This window comes from Halichoeres trimaculatus, unplaced genomic scaffold (assembly GCF_033239565.1).
Source record: "Halichoeres trimaculatus isolate MK-OKI-2021-1 unplaced genomic scaffold, fHalTri1.1 fHalTri1_scaffold_16, whole genome shotgun sequence".
Classification (NCBI taxonomy): domain Eukaryota; kingdom Metazoa; phylum Chordata; class Actinopteri; order Labriformes; family Labridae; genus Halichoeres; species Halichoeres trimaculatus.
In genome coordinates, this window is record NW_027437194.1 from 17,857,501 (window position 1) to 17,875,642 (window position 18,142).

The window sequence follows — 18,142 nt, forward strand, 5'->3', positions numbered from 1 at the left end:
ATTTTTTTGTAAGGCTGGACGCAACAATACACCAAACAGGTGACCCCAGAACCAGAAACATTTTTCTAATCATTCCTTTTATTTCTGTCTGCAGAGCTACCTGTCTGTCTGTGTCTTACCTTAACGTGTGTCAAAGAGACGAAGGAATCTGAGGAGGAAATCAGTTCAGCTCATTTCAGCCTCTCTGGTTGATCGTCTTCAGAGCTCTGACAGGCTGAATGTGCTGCTGGCTGAAATAAGAAACAGGAATGATTACACTCTTTTCAAAAATAAAAACAGAAACATCACATTTTTAGAAAAGCCAGTTACAGGCTGACACTTCCCCTAAAACCTCGCAGCTTTAACCAGTATCAAAAAGGAAGTAAATTCTTACTAAGTTTTTTTTTTTTAAGCCTTTACACGTACATATTCTGATTTTCAAAAAGCTGGGACCAATCTTACCTCAAAGATGCGGGGTTCAGGAGCAGAGCAGGTGCACAGAGTACGTCCTGAAGTTTTGGAAGGTTTTCCACTTTAGATACAAAAGCAGGAAGTTGAGCTTCGTAGAGGGACGCCTCTCACACGTCAGCTTCTGACCACACTTCAATATGTCATGTGGGCAGAAGCGGCGGTGCAGGAAACTTATAGATGGCACACCGCTGTTATGTAACAGGTGTGAAACAAACATGCATCATTGTACTCACACAAAAAGTCTGGATGAAATATGGATTAATGAGTGACTGATGTCTTTAATCTAAAGCTTGAACTCTACCATTTGTACCCTGTGTGTGTGTGTGTGTGTGCTTAAGTGTTCTTCCAGAAAGCTGAAATCATAACTGTCATTTCCTGATGACTCAGACTGAGATGAGCTGTGGTTTAGTCAACCCAGTATATCTGATGAAGGTTAATGCAGATAAGCTTTTGAATGTTAAAAGTGTTTGAGTGTTACCATGGTGGAAAAAGGAACAACAACTTAGACTGACATTAACTTTAAAAAATGTTTAAATCCACAATAAAAATACGTCCTTTTTTAAACTAAGAAGTCTGCTGGGTTAGTTTTTGTATGTCACCAAGTCAGTATTCTCAAATTTTTATTTCATAAAGAGGTTGGTGTTTTTTTTTAATACAATTGTTCAAAGCAAGGAAAAAAAAGTTCCTGTGAGAATTTTTCAACTGGTTGGACTGTTGATTACAGTTTTTCTCAGTTGCTTTGGTTCATTTCTCAGATCAGAATTGAAATTCTCAAAACTACCTGTTCAGTATTTACATCATTGTGACACTTGTGCACATAAAAAGCAGTTTTTCATTTCTTTGAACAAGTTGTGAATGCTTGACATTCATGCAAATGATTATGTTCAATGTAAAATGTTGATCAAATGGATTATTATGGGTCTCTGTTGAATAGTCTCATCCCCGACAACATTAAGTCATTCATTCATTGCATAAGTCTTCACATGCAAAAAGGTTGAACCAGTTATCATAATATTTTAAGCATCTTTCCACAATTTCCCATTCAACTTTTTTTCTTAATCTGTCTGTATTGGTAAATTGCTCCCTGGTCAATCTGGACTTTCTTTAACAAATGGAAATGTGTGAAGCATCAGATCAACCAATGATCTCATGAACCATCAACTGGTCAGTCTGTCTGTGTACTTTCCTCTGTACAGACAGTGGCAACACATTTCCTGTAAAGGAAAATAAAAATCTATAAGACTTTTAACCCATGTTCTCCATCATAAGCTTACAATGGTTGAGGTTGGTTGAAGGATGCAGCCAAAAGTTGGGAGAACAACTGTGTCCTCAGTCATTCAGATTTTTTGTGGACAGAGAAGATCTTTGTTGTGATGCAGATGAGAATATATGACCCAACAAACAGGAACATAAGGATGTATAGAAAGACTGTACTGTACTGCAACTCCTACAGCACTGCATGTTCAGTTTGTCCAGTGTCTCTTGTAACTTACAATTTACAATAACTGACATCAAAACTTTGCTTTCAAGAGATGAACTAAGAATTTTGAGAAAGAGGCTGGCTTTTGCAGGTATGCATGGTGTTTTTTTATTTTTACAAACTGTTTTGAGAAATTCACTTAATGTTTTGGATAATTCGAGAAATGTACCAAATGTACCAAAGCAACTGAGAAAAAATGTAAAAAGGAGGTGGTAAGTTAGAACTCAGTTGAGGCCATGATTATGAACCCTATCTCACACATTTAACCTGTAATCTTAAAAATTTGATTAACCATCATAAAAATTTGACCTTATGTCACAATGCTGACTTTTTTTTTAAAATCTCATTTAAAAGTCTTTATCTCATTTTTTCAGTGTAATGGCGTAATTAAGATCCATCTCATAACTTTAACTGAACATGTATTTTCTAATCTCTCCTTCAGATTTGGTCTTAAGGACTCACTTCTCATTCCCTCACTGATCTCATGATGCTGTATTAGCACCACCATCAGGTGAGAAGTGAAGAAACAGGGACTGAGGAGGCTTTGGTGGAGCTTGACACAGAAAATCAGCAAAGTTTTTGATTTTATTTCTTTTTTAGGCTACTTAGTCTTCAAGGTGGCAAATATGCAATTAACATGTATATACCAACTACACATTGTCAGAACTGGGCTGGACCCCCTTTTGCCTTCAGACCTGCCTTAATTCTTCATCTTGGCTGCACATCCAGGATGAGAATCTCCAGTTCCACCACGTTTGATCCGGTGGCTGTGGAGACCGTTGGAGTACAGAGAACCCATCGTCATGATTTAAATGATTTGAGCTTTTTGACATGAGCATTATCCTGCTGTGGACTTTGAACCATGCTCAATTAGTACTAAGGGGCTCAACGTGTGCCAAGAAAATATCCCCAAAACCATTACACCACCAGCAGCCTGAACCATTAATGCAAGGCAGGAGGGATCCGTGCTTTCATGTTGCTTGTGCCAAATTTCAAGCCTACCATTAGAGTATGGAAGCAGAAATCGATTCCAATCTTCTTGGACAGGAGTGTCCCCCAGTGTCGTCTCCTGCTGCTGTAGCCTGTTGTGTGTTCAGAGACCCACTGCAAAAAACTGAATCTTATCAAGTGTTTCTGTCTTATTTTCAGCAGTAACTGTCTTTTTAGACTTAGTATGAGCTACACCCACCAGACCAGTCCAGAAAAATGTCTAATTTCAAGTTATTTAAAGACAGAAATGAGGTCTGAATTGCTTGTAACAAGTAACAAAAATCTGCCAATAGACCAAGGCGAAAAGTTACTAATATTGAGATTATTCTACTTTAAAACAACTTTTTCTTTTTCCATTTGCAGATTTTTTTATTACTTGTTACAAGCAATTCAGACCTCATTTTTGTCTTCAAATAACTTGCAACAAGAAATTTTTCTGGACTGTTAAGTTGAATGTGGCTCATATTGACTATCACAATACAAGTTTTACTTAAAATAAGACAAAAACTCATAAGATTTCAGTTTTTTTTCAGCGAGGGCTTGGTTTTTAACGATTGGTTTATTTGAGTTACTGTTGTCTTTATATCATCTCCAACATGTCTGTCCCTTCTCCTCTGATGCCTGACATCAACAATCATGCTATGTTGAAAGTTTTCAAGGCACCATATTATGCAAAAATCACTTTATTAAGTCTTTTAGTGAAATTTGTGGGTCTTTGTCTTTCCTCCCAGCCCACAAAATGTGATATTTAATGACAAAACATGTACTTAGTAGTGCTTGTGAATGTAAAATCCTGACCTAAAACGAGCTGTTTGGATTTTGTGGATCTGCTGAAGTCAGCGATTCCCTTTTTTTGTTGACCAATCAGGAGCAAGTCCATTGGAGCCGACACCCCTGAACCCCCTCCCCGCCCACTCCTCTCCCCGCTGCTGGAGAGAGGAGTGTGGCTGTTTTTGGCTGTAAACAGCCACATAGTTCCATGCTCAAGCTTCCCATCTCTGAAGAAGACAAGACTAAGTGTCTAGAGTTCATTTATGAGGGAAATGTGCCAGCTACACTCAGTAAAACTGTGCATGTGTGTGCTAGTCACTTCACGGCTGACTGCTTTTCCAACTTTGGACAGTACAACAGAGGACTAGCAAATAGACTGATCCTGAATCCAGGCGCATTACCAACCATCCACCAACAAACCTCGGACCCTGGAAATGTGAGTATTTTAAATGCTGTGTGCTGCGGAGCAGATGTCAGAGCTTTTCCTCAGTGTCCCCCCTGTCTCTGTGTTAGCTTCAGGATGCTAACTTTAGCTGCGGTTAGCCTCTTGTTTTAGCCTGTAATGTTACGGTAAGCGAGCTTCGCTGTTTTCTAAACATTGTGCACTCGGAGCTCGTGTTGCAGCTCTCAGTGACGGGGAAGAGCGGGGCGGTATCAGGCTCATTTACATATGAAGGTCACGCCCACTAAATCAGAGCGTTCTGAACAGAGGGGCTATGAGAGCCTGGAAACAATGCTGCTGTGCATGATTTATTGGCTTTTTGGACCAAAACATGTTACTACCATTTCATGATGACATCAATGATCCATATTAAACTGCAGAAAAGGAGCATACCACCAGCTCGTCAGCCACCAGCTAACATGCAATGACCTGCAATCATTTAATTGGTTGATTGGATGGTAGTGAGTGCATTTTGAAAAAAGCAATGAAATAATTTAAACCAAAAATAAATCCTCTTGAGTTCAGACATAGGTTTGATTCTTTAATGTTTGATCCTAAATGTGACCAATACCAACTTTACTGCTGAGCTGCAAGAATAAGTTTAGTGATGCAAAGGGAAATAACGGAAAAAGTGAGGACTTCCTGTGTAAAATCTTTATTATGTGCACAGAACTGTTTGTCAGGGGTTCAGTGAAACACAAGCTGGGTGAGTGGTCCTGTCCCAACACTGAGTCTGCAGTTTGACCTTTAACTGTGACAAGAGGCACCACTACGTTTGCACAACATTTACACCAGAGAGATGCAACCCCCCACCCCTACCCCCTCAAAAAAAAAAAGTCAATGTTGAAATTTCAAGCTCAGAAGAACAGGAACAAAAAGAAGAACGGAGGAATTCTTCCACATTCATAAATCTGATGGTAACCGATGAGCAGAGTGGTGGCAGGAGAAGAGTTCAACAGCTAATGTTTAAAAACAAAAGAATCCAGCTCGACTAACGTAATCTAACAGGATGTGACTGGAATGTACAACAAGAGGGAAGATAAAGGCAGTGCATGAAACCACACACCAGTCATATTTGGCAACACAAAAAGTAACGATGGAAATACTGATGCTACATACAGTTTCTGAGTAGTAAGTACAAACTTCACATGAGAATGTTTTACCACAAAAAATGTTAAGACTTATCCTTCAACAAAAATGTCATTCCTTCACGTGTGAGCTGCAAGAGTTTCCTTTCTCTGTGTGTGTGTGTGTGTGTGTGTGTGTGTGTGTGTGTGTGTGTGTGTGTGTGTGTGTGTGTGTGTTTATGTTTGTGTATCGAGGGAGATGTGAAAGTTGGCAAAGAAAAATCTAAGGTTCATCTTGGAATGTACGCTTGGTCTCATCGCAGGGACGACGCCAAGCTCGATGAAGCCGAATCTTGAGAATTTGGCCGTGGCTGACGGCGTCCGTTCGGTTTTCCAACAGAAAGAAAAAGACTCTCACATGGCGACTTTGGCGACCTGCTCTTCCAGTCTGGCAATCCGGCGGTCTTGGAGGATGACGCGGTCCCTGAGCGACTTGAACTCTCGGAGCACCTCTTCCAGTTTATCTTCCATTTTCTGAAGGGGCACAGAAAAAGAGTCGGCTCAAACACATTCCAATCGTCTTTTGTTCGACTTTTCAAGAGCTGCTACAGATTTTCAAAACAGTTTCCTATCCCTTTCAAAATAAAGTCTGATGTTAATCCTGGCTGAGTGAGCAGGGATTTTACAGAGCATGGAGCCTTCAGCTGTTTATCTCTGAATGGAAACCCAGATACTGAAGTATTTGCTGATTGGGAACTTTTGTGAATTGTTCCAACCAGAGAAAATGTCTTGAACAGAAAAGAGTAAAAGTCAGCATAAAAACATGCTGTGTGAGAGTAATGAAAGTCATTTTATGAAAGGTTTGTCATCAACCAGTAAAGACTCACCACTGAGGTCTGTGGAGAAGCGTGCTTCTGAACAGTTGAGATGGGTTCTGGTTTGGTGGCAGGTTTAGCGGCAGGTTTGGTCTCCAGGACGTTTGACTTCACCACTTTCAGATCCCGGTTCTTGGTGGAGACGTAGCCGTCTTTGAGTGAGATCAGGATGGGGCCTCCGTTCTTCCCGGCGAACCACTCCTCTGCCTCCAGGGCGGGATCGGGGCCGGCTGTGTCGGGGTACAGGTCGTCCTGGAACAGATCGGACTGGACAGAGAGAGGACAATTGTAGTTCGTACGGGTGCACTGTTTTTTATTATATGGTTAAACACTGCACCAAGCTTTGTAAGGACAACATGTTTAATAGTCAAATTAATAAATGCAAATAATGCAATTTAATTTAACATAAAGCTCAGCTCACCTTACGTGGGACCGTCATGATGATGGGTTCACATTTTCTCTCATGTAACTTGTAAAACCTTCAAAGAAAGAGGAAATGATCCAATCAACATCACACACTGAAAATGGAAAAAGAAGAGCTGACATAAAATGTCACTGGGTTATTTTCAGCTTTTTCAACAACTTAAAATTATTCTAAAAGTTTGTCAATAAAATAAAAATTTTATTCTACAGAAATCTAAGAAAACAGTTGGTAAAGATTTTGTAGTTTAATCACAGATATTCTAAAATTATTTTAAAATCATTAGATCTTAATAACAGCGCATTTCAGCAATCTGACAGTGTATTTGTTTTATATTTAGCAAAAATTGACTTATTTTACTTAGTATAAGCCACATCCACCTGGCAAGAGAAAAAAAACATTTCAAGATATAAAAGACAAAAATGAAGCCTGAATTTTTGTAAAGAGTAAAAGAAATCAGTGAGATAAAATACTCTACTTGATAGGTTTCGTGAAATAAAAGAACTGTTTGAGTGAAAACAACTGAACAAGAAAATCTTATCCCATTGGCAGATTATCTTTTTTCTTTATGAGCTATTCAGGCACCATTTTTGTCTTTTAATATCTCATTTTTTTCATGGCTGTCAGTGGAAATGCATCAGAACACTGGACAAGCTTGTACTTTTGTGGTGACTTTTTACACTGTAGTGAGGAATCTGCCACGACACTTGGCTTTAAATAAAAGTCACTGCACTCCCATTGTTGACTTTTTTCTACATTTCATTGACCGAACAGCATCTTTTGAAAAAATGGTGGATAAATTGATAAAGACAAGAAGTATTTCCAGCAACAGTTTTGCAACTTAACTTTTAGACACAAAGAAACCCCTCACTTATAAAATCTATCATCCACAGTAAAAAAAAAAAACAAAAAAAAACAGAAAAAGAAAGGTAAAAATCAGCTTTTCCAAACATACAACGAGAACACGCGCTCCTCTGATTAATCATCCCTCAGTACCTTGCGATTTCACATTTGTTGACATCCAGGCCTCTCTTGGGCATGTATCCCATCCCTCTCTGGGGCTCCTTGGTGGAGAAGGTGTTGAGGTAGTGGACAAACGGGGCCTCGTCGGTGATCTCAAAGTACCGGATGCTGCTGTCGCCCTGAGGATGCACAGTTACAGCTAGAGATCAGCTTGTGTCAGATGTTAGACAAAAGAAACACAACACTGAAAATTCTCTGCAGAGCTGCTCACCTTTCCACACAGGTAGACCACGTTAGTGTCAGGGTCATAGAACGGCAGCAGGATACCGTTGCTGGAGTCCATCTCTTGTACGCAGATTGGCTCATCCATGTTGTCCTGGAAATAAAAGAAGGTGATGTTTACCCATCATGCATCTCTGCACAAAAGAACCAAATTTTTCAAAAGTGAAGAGATAAAGGTAAGGCTGTCTTGTTGATGTCATGTTTGACTCTGGTGCCCTCTGCTGGAGCTGAGGTGTAATGAAATGCAAAGCAAAGCTCCACATCACTTAAAAACCTCTCACACAGAGAGCAGTTTGACTGTGTTTGTCTGTATTTAAGGTGGAATGAGGGTCTGCTGACGTACAGTTTTCCACAGGGCTAGCTGGCGCTCACTCATACGGCTAAATCCAGTGGTGAAAATGTTTCCATCCGCTAAAAAGATCGCTCTCATTGGCCGAGCTCCCTCGTGGGCTTTGTCCTTCTCCTGAAAACAGAAACACATTTGTCAGACTTGGCAGACGGGCTTTACAACAGTTCGGTGAATGTAGGAAAGATTACTCTATACCCAGAACTTGAAATCCCCCCTCGGTTCAACTCACCGTGACGATCTTCTTTTTACGCGGGTCGATGACGCGGACCTTCTTGTCCTTGCAGGCGGTGCACAGCAGGCTGCCGTTGCGGCTCCAGCTGACACTAAAGATAACATCGGGGTGCATGTCCTCCAGGTTGATCATGGCCTCTCCTGTGCCCACGTTCCAGATGACAATCTGGTTGTCACAGCCTAAAAGGACGCACAACACACAGTATGATCATACACACCTTTTTTTGTCTTTATGTATAATAAGTATTTTATATCACAGCTGGTCAAAGTGAAAGATGATTGGTCAGATTTGGAGGTCAGAGCAGCTGCAGTCAGAGGTTACCTGCACTGAGGAGAACATTGCGAGCGGTGGGATGCCATGACACAATACCGACTCTCTTAGAGTGACCCTCTAACACCACCACAGGCTCTGACAGCGGGGTCTCAAGACCATTCTCAGGGATCTGCCAAACCTGATTCAGAAGAAGAGGAAACCGTTACAGACCATACACAGAAATGATAAAGAATAATGCTTAAAATGCTTAAAAAATGGCTTTGAGGAATTTTAAAAAGAAATTTCTAGAAATGCAGATTCATTCAAACTAAGGATGTTGACAAACTGAGTACTGGCAAGTGGTCTCACAGAACGTACTGGAATGTTTGATTTTCCTGGTGGGTAGATCAAGGTTAATATAGTTTTGGATTTGTCATTATAGTTTAGTTTTAGTTAGTTTTGACATTTTTTTCCATTACAGTTTAGTTTTAATTAGTTTCGGAGCGGGCATTCTAGTTTTTATTTAGTTTTGATTTTTGCAACAAGGCTTAGTTTTAGTTTAGTTTCAGTTTAGCTTTAGTTTTTCATACCTTATTAACCAGGTGCAGGATTCAAAAAGGTCAGAGTAAATATTTTGTAATACTGTTTATTTTCAAGTCCATCATAGTGCTCTGCTCAGTCAATGCTGATACCAAAATGTTGGCTGCTGCCTTCAACACAAAAAATAATGCAAACTAAAATAAACAAATATAAACATAAATTATGTAAAACAATCGAATATGAGCTTTAATAATTAGAAACTTGGACTCTGTAACAATAAAGTCAGACTCACATGCAATGAAACTATAACAGATGCTCTGATTCATTGCTCCACCACGTTTTGTTGCAGCACAGCGCACAGCCAGTCAGTACAGTAAACAAGCTCGTCCCTATACGTCCCTGTGATGGTGCTGTGCGGTGCTGACAACTGCCGTAAACTATCTTAAATTGGTTGGGAAAATGTGTCGGATTAGTTTAAATCCTCAAGGCTAATTTTTTCTATAATTTTGGTTAGTTAAAGTTAGTTTTGTGAACACAAGATACAGTTTTAGTTTACTTATTATTTTTGTTTTCTTTTCTAGTTTTTAGTAGTTTCAGTTAACTGCAATGCATTTTAAATTTCAGTTTTCGTTTTTAGTTTTAGGCTAGATAAAGATATATATATATATATATATATATATATATATATATATATATATATATATATATATATATATATATAGTTTTTTTTTTTTTGGGGGAAGCAGATCACGACAGGATCCACTATTGAGCCAGATGTGTTGTTGTTCATTGGACACAAAACCAACTGACTGGAAGGATTTCAGCACAGATGAATTTCCCAAAGCTGGGGTATGTCTGTGGACAAGCGACATCAGAGCTATCTGAGCGTGTTTCTGCTTCCCTGACCTGGTTACACCCATAAACTGTAGATGGATGGAGTCTCTGTGACGTCACTCATCTGGTCCTGATTCTGACTAATAAAGCCAGTGTTGTTGGACCATACTGAAAATGCTGACTAAAGAGACAGGCTTTGAGTCTCCTTATTAACCGCTATAGGGCGCCAGACCCTACAGTCACGTGAGCTGTGCCTCTGATTGGGCAAACTCATGATCTTAACATCAAAAACTGCAACTTTTAGCACTTTGGCTCCACTTTTTAAAACCGGATGTTGTCCCTTGGTTACACCCCAGACAGGGAGATTTCAGGGAGATTATCTTTGTAAGCCAGCTCTGCAAGTTCATATTCAGTGTTTTAAACAACTTTTATGCCTTATTATGTTCTATATATGTGCAATACTTTAGGTAAGAAACATTATGTTGCTGTGAGAAACACAATTTAGATAAAAAGAAAACATTAAGGGTTGTTTCGTTGTAGGAAAAGTTTACCTTTTTAAGGAATAACTGATAATTGATTTCTTAAGGTTGCCTACAGAGGACTCTTTAAGTTTGCATCCCTAACCCATACACTAAAACTGCATATAAACAACGTTAGTGTAGTTTGATCAGTACACATCCTCCAGATATAAAGACGTACGGGCGAATGATCATAAGTTATAGAAAAATGTGTAAATAGCCAAACCAGTAAAAGAAAATCAAAGCTCATCAGGTGTGTTTCCAGGTGAACTCCATCCTCACCATGACTGTGCAGTCCTCTGAGCCGCTGGCTATGACCTGGTCATTATGAGGACACCAGTCGACGTCCAACACAGGGCCTGTGTGACCACAAACTGTAGGGTAGACCTTGTCTATACGGCCAGTCTGTGAGATAGAGAGAGAAGTTACAGCATTGTGTTAGTGGAGAAAAATGAAAACGACTCTGACTTATCTTTGTAGGGTTCAGTTAAATTCAATCCTTTGCATGATGGTATAAGAATAATTTACTCGTCAGTGGCTTTCACGTGAAAACGTGTGATAAACATGAAACTGACACAGTGACCACTTCGTAAACAAGCAACCGTATGGTTTCTCAGCTGCTTCTCCTGAGGCGTGACTCCACACGGTGCTGGTAAATCAACTAACCCAGTGGCCTAAAACTATGACACAGCGGCAGGCGTCCCCTCAGTGAGTATCATGTGTTCAATCGGCCAACTGCAGCAGGATACACGCTGGAGGCCTTTACTATCAGGCAGATTTCAGAATTGATTATCTTTGCTTTGTACTACAGATATGAGCCTCAGGGGTCAGACAGGACGGGGTCAAAGCAGAGCAGCAGAGTGCAGAGGGTCTGCTGACACACAACAGGCCTATAGGATTGATTTGTAACACACTCTGGATGCTATAATTTGATACAAGCCTTGTGTCTCTTGGTATGCTTTCCACCCTTGGTGTGCAGCTTTGGTCTTCAGCTGACCGTGTCACACCGTTATTTATTCCCAGCTCAGAGCCAAAGCTTCTGTGTGGGGAATATAAATCAGGCTGCAAATGCTTATAAATGTCAGAGTGTTAGGGGAGCAGCTTTTTGACCTTGATTCACCTCTTGTGTTGAAGTTCTTCTGTGTTTAACAATCAGAAGAAGTAAACACTTTATGATACAAGAACTGAACCAGTGACTGGTCTCAGATGATACTCAAGTCTAAGAATCTGAATCAATATTCAGATAGAAAGGTTGTATCCGATCAGAACACCACTTACTTTCTGTAAAGGAAGAACAAGAAACGCTCCTCCCCCACTGGCGTCTATGATGATGGCAACGAATTTGGGGTTGACGGCACAGAAGGAGCTGTCCCATGTGACCCTGGACACGCGGATATCATCATAGCACTGGTCGTTCCTCACAGCCTGGCCGAACACATGGCGGAACTTGCTCTGTCGCACAACTCGCCGCAACATATCTGCACAGGGAAGAGTGGATGAAAACGTCAGTGGTTTTGGTCTCAACACAAAAAATGATCATCATCAACGAGCAGGCGGGGAATACTTTGGAGATAGCATAGATTTTTTTTTTTTAATCCTAATGTATTGTTACACAATTTTTGTGCAGACAGCCACCTGCTCAACTACAATGATCTGCTTTAAATGATGTAAACTCTGGGACTGGAGCATGCTCTGCTGCACACACTGCATGACTACACCACTTTAAGTTTACATAAACCACTGTTTCCTGAGTCTAATGTTAGAATGATATTATCACTATGTTCTAACTTTAACAGTTCAACCTTTTTGTACTTAATATTGCACACTGAAAATTATTTGGGTGTAGATTTTAAACTCATACTGGCTACTATTACATTACTTTTACAGTAATGTCAAGTTATTGTTGATATTTCACAGTAATGCTCCTTAAACTTTTCACAGTAATTCACTGTTCATATTTCATAGTGATTCAAGTAATACTACTGTTTTATACAGTAAAACTGCACTTCTCCCCATTATGACACTGGGTTAGGCAAAGTCAGATACATAATAATTGAAAATTAAAAAGGGCATCATAATTACCTGTGCCTGTATACATTTATCAGAAAAATTCAAAATAGGAAAAATTCAAAATAGTGTAGTTGAAGCCTGTACAGTGGTGATACAGCATATTACTGTAAAATATAACAGTCATTTATAGTAAAATTTTGATAATATTTTACAGTATTGCCATTTTTCCTGCCATTAAATGTACAGAATGCACAACAGCAGAGCCCTAGTGCTAAATTAAAGAGTTGAAGCCTCATTTTAAAGTTTGAGTGCTCATTAATTTTAATGCGACCTGTATCTACTTCTGCAAGTCACTGCAGAACTCAAAATACGCATATGAGCATTTTCTTCTTAGGAACACACACACTAACACACAAAATGAACCCACAATCAAGCAACTATTTCTTACTGTTTCCTATCATTTACATGTTTTTCTTTTATTACACGAATTGGTAAATTAAGCATTATTTCCTGTAAAATTTCTGTTTATTTGTACCAAAGCTTGCTTCAAAACAAAAAATACACACTGCTCTTCAGGATTTAGGCAAACACACACATCCATGAAAATCTCTGCAGTACTTTTTTTTAGCAGAACATCTCCTGCGAGCACACCACAGATGGTTTGTTGCTGATCGCAGACTCTGGAAATGATCTTTAAAGGCTGATCCACATTTAATGATCACCTTGTGGCTCAGTTCCCCCTCAAGCTTTTCCCCTCTTCCTGTCTCTTTCTTAACTGCTTCCAGAAACCATTAGACTATCTTTTTTTCTCACCGCAAATTCAACTAGCATTGGCATTTTGACAAGTTTGGCAACAGTGGAACCTGGTTTGAGGTCAAAACAAGCAATTTCTCCAAGGCTTAAGCATTTTATATGCACCTGTGAGTGGGGTAGAGGAGAATCCTTTTTGTTGTTTAATTTGGATCCAAGTATAGTGTGCCATTTCAGTAAACAAGCTGCAAGTTTGAAGAAACTTACTGTGCTTTTAAACAAGCTTTGGTGGTTTTCTCCTCTTTAAACAGATAAAGTAATACTATACTGATTGACATGCTTTCTCACACTCGGTGATAAGTTCTGTAAATTAAAAAGCCATGGCTGTTATGATCTAACATAAATAAAGGGCTCTAAAATTATACTCCTTACTATGAAGGTATAATCTACAAAATAATTTGATCTAACCTAAATAAAATAAGCCTTAAAACTTGATACATGTCAGTTATTCACCCACACGGGTGTTTTCAGTTACTGTCCTGATGATACCTTGTGGTACGTGGGTGGATGCAGACTGTGATTGGCACTCCATCATCATGGATGTTACATAGCACAGGTGTCATCTATGTAATATGTATTTACTCAGTTGTATGGTGTTTTCATCCCAATATGTGCACAAGTTAGACCCACCTATCAAATCTGAGGACATACGATTTGACTTTGTTTGGGATGGTGGAAAACCACCTTTTATGCTAAGTTTAGGTCATAATACCACACCTATACTGTGCATGAGGCCACAAAGCACCAGTATGCCTGCAAAACTGTTTCCATCCAAGACTGAGATGATCAGAAATGCAGAAGCATCCTGAAAGGCCACAAGTAATGATTGCTAGTTTAACCCTGGTTATGGTTGAATCACAAAAGTATGAAGAACTGCAAACGGTGATCATGTTGCTGTGAGGCTGCATAATAGCTGGACAGTACAGGACTATAGTTCACATCAGTACAGCGTGTTCCCTCACTCTCTACCAGTGCTCCATTCAACAGCAGCTATCTTCATTCAAATTATGCATTTGACAAAATGAGCTGCTTCAGCCCCTAAAGGCTCAGAATAGTTGATGTCATACGTTATAACATACTCCCCTCTGCTTGCTCATGCTGTACTGAGAGCATCATTATGGTGGCCTCTTAGTGTCAGGCCGCCACCAACACTTACACACGGGTGCTGTGATACTAAGACTGAGAAGAATATGATGACTCCTGTTGTTTCATTAAAATGGTCTAAGTAGAGGAATTAAAGGAATCTGAAGCCCTTATTTATCTATTAATCTATTTCAGTGGCTGCGCGGACAGCTCGCCTGAATGGGTGTGCACCTCAACATCAGAAATTTTGGTATCAACGCTTTTAATTTCATGCTACCAGCACATTGCATTCTCAAAGGTCCAACTGAATGTTATCAGAGGGAGTGGAACAACTGCACCGTGCTAACACTGAACAATGGTCGGTGGCTAACAGTAGCTTCAACCATGTCCCCTACTGCACTGTAAAACAATAAGCTAGTCACAAACTATACATAAAAATGTCTGATACGAAAATTCGGTAGTGATTTTACAGTATTACCAGTTTACTTATATATTCTATTGAGAACAACGTAAATGTTTTGTCTGAGATAGCTTAGCTTGCCTAGCAGCGGTAGCTAACTTTACGTTGCCATTACTGAAACACGAGAGCATAACTACAAATTAAAATTTGGTGGGAAACGTTACGCCCATTTTTGACGTACATTTTAAAATAATGTAAAGACTAAGTTTCAATTTGAATTTAAGACTCGTTGTTAGGGGTATACTTTGATACGTAACGGCTGCTGCTGATAAAAGTACACCCGTGTTACGCCGCACTGCCCCGGCAGCTCGGCAGCTGTGCCGCGGCTGGTCGAGTCGCGGCAGCCGCTGACACATATCTCACAGGGAGGAGGCGACCCTAGGGGAGTGTCTGTCTTTAACATTTACGCAAAAATACAGCCCAAGCAGCCGAAACGCTTTTATAATTCCTCCACAGTGAGGTGTCCACATGTTTCAAAAAGCAGCTACTTTTGTAAAAATGCTCTGCTAAGATTTTAGTGTGCTTTGCATCTCTTCGCTCATCCAGCAGACTGGCCTAGCTGCTAACTGTTAGCTGCGGTGGACTGCCGCCAGCTGACGCAAGTGCAGATATTTCCACCCAAGCTTTTTGGCTGCTCCCATTCCCAAACCCATCCAGCGAGCTACATGGATGCTGCACAGCCCCGACGGACGGATCACATGCAAAATGTACAATGCAAAGACACTGTTAATGCTTTCTTACCTCCTAAATCTATGCAAGATTTTCGTAAGCACGGGGGTAATCAATCACAACACATGAATCTGGTAGTTTAGGCGCGCCCTTATCCTGCAGGACGTTGCTCTAGTATCCCTTGTCTCCTCAAAAAACGCTCGCTCTTATTCCCACTTCTGAAAACAAATGTGTGGAAGGGAAGCAATGTTTTTAAATCTAGTGGTATTTTAGGATGCTAGATGATGAATAAACCATCCCCTGTGTGCCTCTCACCTGCGGGAGACTAGCTTTCGTCTACTCTCATCGTTATTAAATTCAATAGAATACTGTGACGACCGGCTGCGGCACATGCGCAAATGGAAAGTCAGATTTCATTTCCCAGGGCTGTGAATGGGGATGGGTCTGTAGGAAAACTGTGATTCTTGCAACATCCGTCTCTTGCGTATGATACTAGATCTGCTGATTCATTTAATTTGTTCAGCCAGGGAGGAATATGAATTTTTATCGTTTTGAGCATCCTTTGTATCTCGATTCCTCCCCTCCCCCTCTGTCCCATCCCATTCCACCCCACCCCAGTCTGGGCTGTCCAAACACAATACAAGCCCCCCTCGAAGTCTGGGTGCACCCATACTTCTGCTCTGCATTTGCATGGTTAGTAAATATGCAGTGCACATTCAATTACTTGTTTTGATGTTTTTTTTTTCGGCAGCATCAAGTGTTTTCTTTAACTGTTGTACTTAGTTACTGTTGATGTCCTTTGTTGTTGGATGAAATGTTGTGTAAATCTTGTGTAGTTAAATTTGGCTGCCAATCTCTTAAAAAGTTAAATTGTCCCCATGATAAATGGGTGGATTTTTTTAAAAAAGATGTGAAAACTAATGAAATCAATCCATCTCGAATGCTGAATATAGTTTGACAAAAAATTCCAACTGATGATCAAGTTTCTGTTTTTTCCTCAGGGTTTTTAACCACATCATTTGGCTCCTCAGCAAGGTCAAGAAGTTCCTCAACCACAAAGTTTTTTTTTTTCATGTATGAAACAATTCTATTATTGTCTTCTGTTTACTTGTCATTACTTCTCAGAGATCACTGGGTTTGGAGCTTGTCCCAGTATGCATCAGCAGATGGTGGGGAAACACCATGGGAAGTTTTCAAAATCTCCATTGGAATGACCAAAGTAGACAACACACATTAATTCTGATATCTAAATCTATGGGGGGGTCTTACTACCTATGGGGGTAGAACTCCAGGACCCAGTCAAGTTAATTTAAGGGTCGATAAACATATCCACCTGACTTCAGTGTTCAGTATTTGCAACAGAATCCCAGTTCAGACCATGTGAAGGCTGTTTGACCTCTCTTTGTTTCCTTGTGATTAACTGCTCGGATCATTCAGGAAGAACATGACTCTTGATCAAATTTGAGTTAAATGTTTAAATGTTACATAAGAACACTTGAACCAGCAGTGAGAACCCCAGAGCAGGGATGCATCAGCTGTTATTTTCTAAAAAAAGACATCAAAAACTGTTAGCCAACAGTGTTTTATTTCTTTTTCTTTTAGATTTGTTTTCTTTTGCATGGTTGGATTAGAATTTGACAGTCTAAAAGAATACAAATTGCATGCCAAATATACTGTTGAAGTGAGACTTAATTTTATTGCAACATTTACCTTTGATTCCGCCAAGTTAGTTTTTGATTTTTGAAGTTGTTCAGAGACTCCCTTTGTTTTTCATTTTAAAGTCTTGGGGTCAAAAGTGCATGGTCATTTTTCAGGATATTTCTCAGAACAGTTTGTTTTGTGCAGTTTGGAAAGTACAATCTTGTCTTAATACATCAAATGTGCTCCCTAATGTATGAGTGTTTTCATTCAGTTTTGGACAGATACAGAATTCAGCGTTCAAACAGCCCTTACCTTTCTTTGGAGATGCTTGAACGTCTGGTGGAGGTCTCTCTCTGGATTTCTTTGGGACATCAAAAGTGTTCTTCATCTGGGAAACTTTCACACTTGGACTCTGCTCTGACACTCGAACCTGAGCTTTGGATCCTTCGGGTTTGGCCTGGCTCTGATGTCTCTGCATTTGATTTGTTTCTTTGATCATTTCTGAGACAGGCTTGTATGACAACTCACTCCCTGAATCCCTATTGCGACTGTAATCTGTTATGTCTTTGTTAACGTTGGTGGAGTGGATGTCATTGACTACCTGTGGGCTAACTCTGCCAGGTATGGGCTCATGGTAGATATCTGTTGTCCCTAAACAGAAAGATTTTGGTCTTCGGACTTCATTGTTTGGTGTGACCTCAGATACATAAGAAGTCTCTGTAAGTGAAGATGGATGTCGAGGCTTCACTGCAACATCAGGTGTTGAGCTTTTGAACCTGGATCGTCTCTCCAGGAATACTCTTCTCTGCAACATGTCAAGGTCTTGCACGTCTTCCTCTGGGGACAGATTTGCCATGCGTGAACAGTAGTCAAAGTTGATCATATCTCCAAATTGATCGTCCATGTGCCTAAGCGAAGGTTCCCATTGGCTGAGGTCGACTGACAGGCGTCGTATGTTTGATGGTATTGTGTACGTGCCTCTTTCGTCCCACAGTAGGCACAT

General features: G+C 40.1%; 2 protein-coding genes across 2 annotated transcripts in view; both read right to left on the minus strand.

Moving 5' to 3' along the window:
- The window catches only part of LOC141805525 (uncharacterized), a 3,562-nt gene extending 3,023 nt beyond the window's left edge, over window positions 1–539 (minus strand). The window contains exons 1-2 of the mRNA XM_074690624.1: window positions 442–539; window positions 120–230 (exon numbers count right to left, since the gene is read on the minus strand). The gene's annotated coding sequence lies outside the window, so the exon portion shown is untranslated. The remainder of the gene's footprint in view (window positions 1–119; window positions 231–441) is intronic.
- Window positions 540–5,467: 4,928 nt separating this feature from the next.
- Window positions 5,468–15,875, minus strand: coro1cb (coronin, actin binding protein, 1Cb). Its single transcript, XM_074690622.1, has 11 exons — window positions 15,571–15,875; window positions 11,745–11,944; window positions 10,749–10,871; window positions 8,644–8,773; window positions 8,320–8,501; window positions 8,085–8,204; window positions 7,731–7,835; window positions 7,493–7,638; window positions 6,497–6,554; window positions 6,088–6,342; window positions 5,468–5,734 (listed from the first exon to the last, which is right to left on the minus strand). The coding sequence occupies exons 2-11, from the start codon at window positions 11,940–11,942 to the stop codon at window positions 5,615–5,617; spliced, it is 1,437 nt and encodes a 478-aa protein (XP_074546723.1). The 5' UTR covers window positions 11,943–11,944; window positions 15,571–15,875; the 3' UTR covers window positions 5,468–5,614.
- Window positions 15,876–18,142: the final 2,267 nt, after the last annotated feature.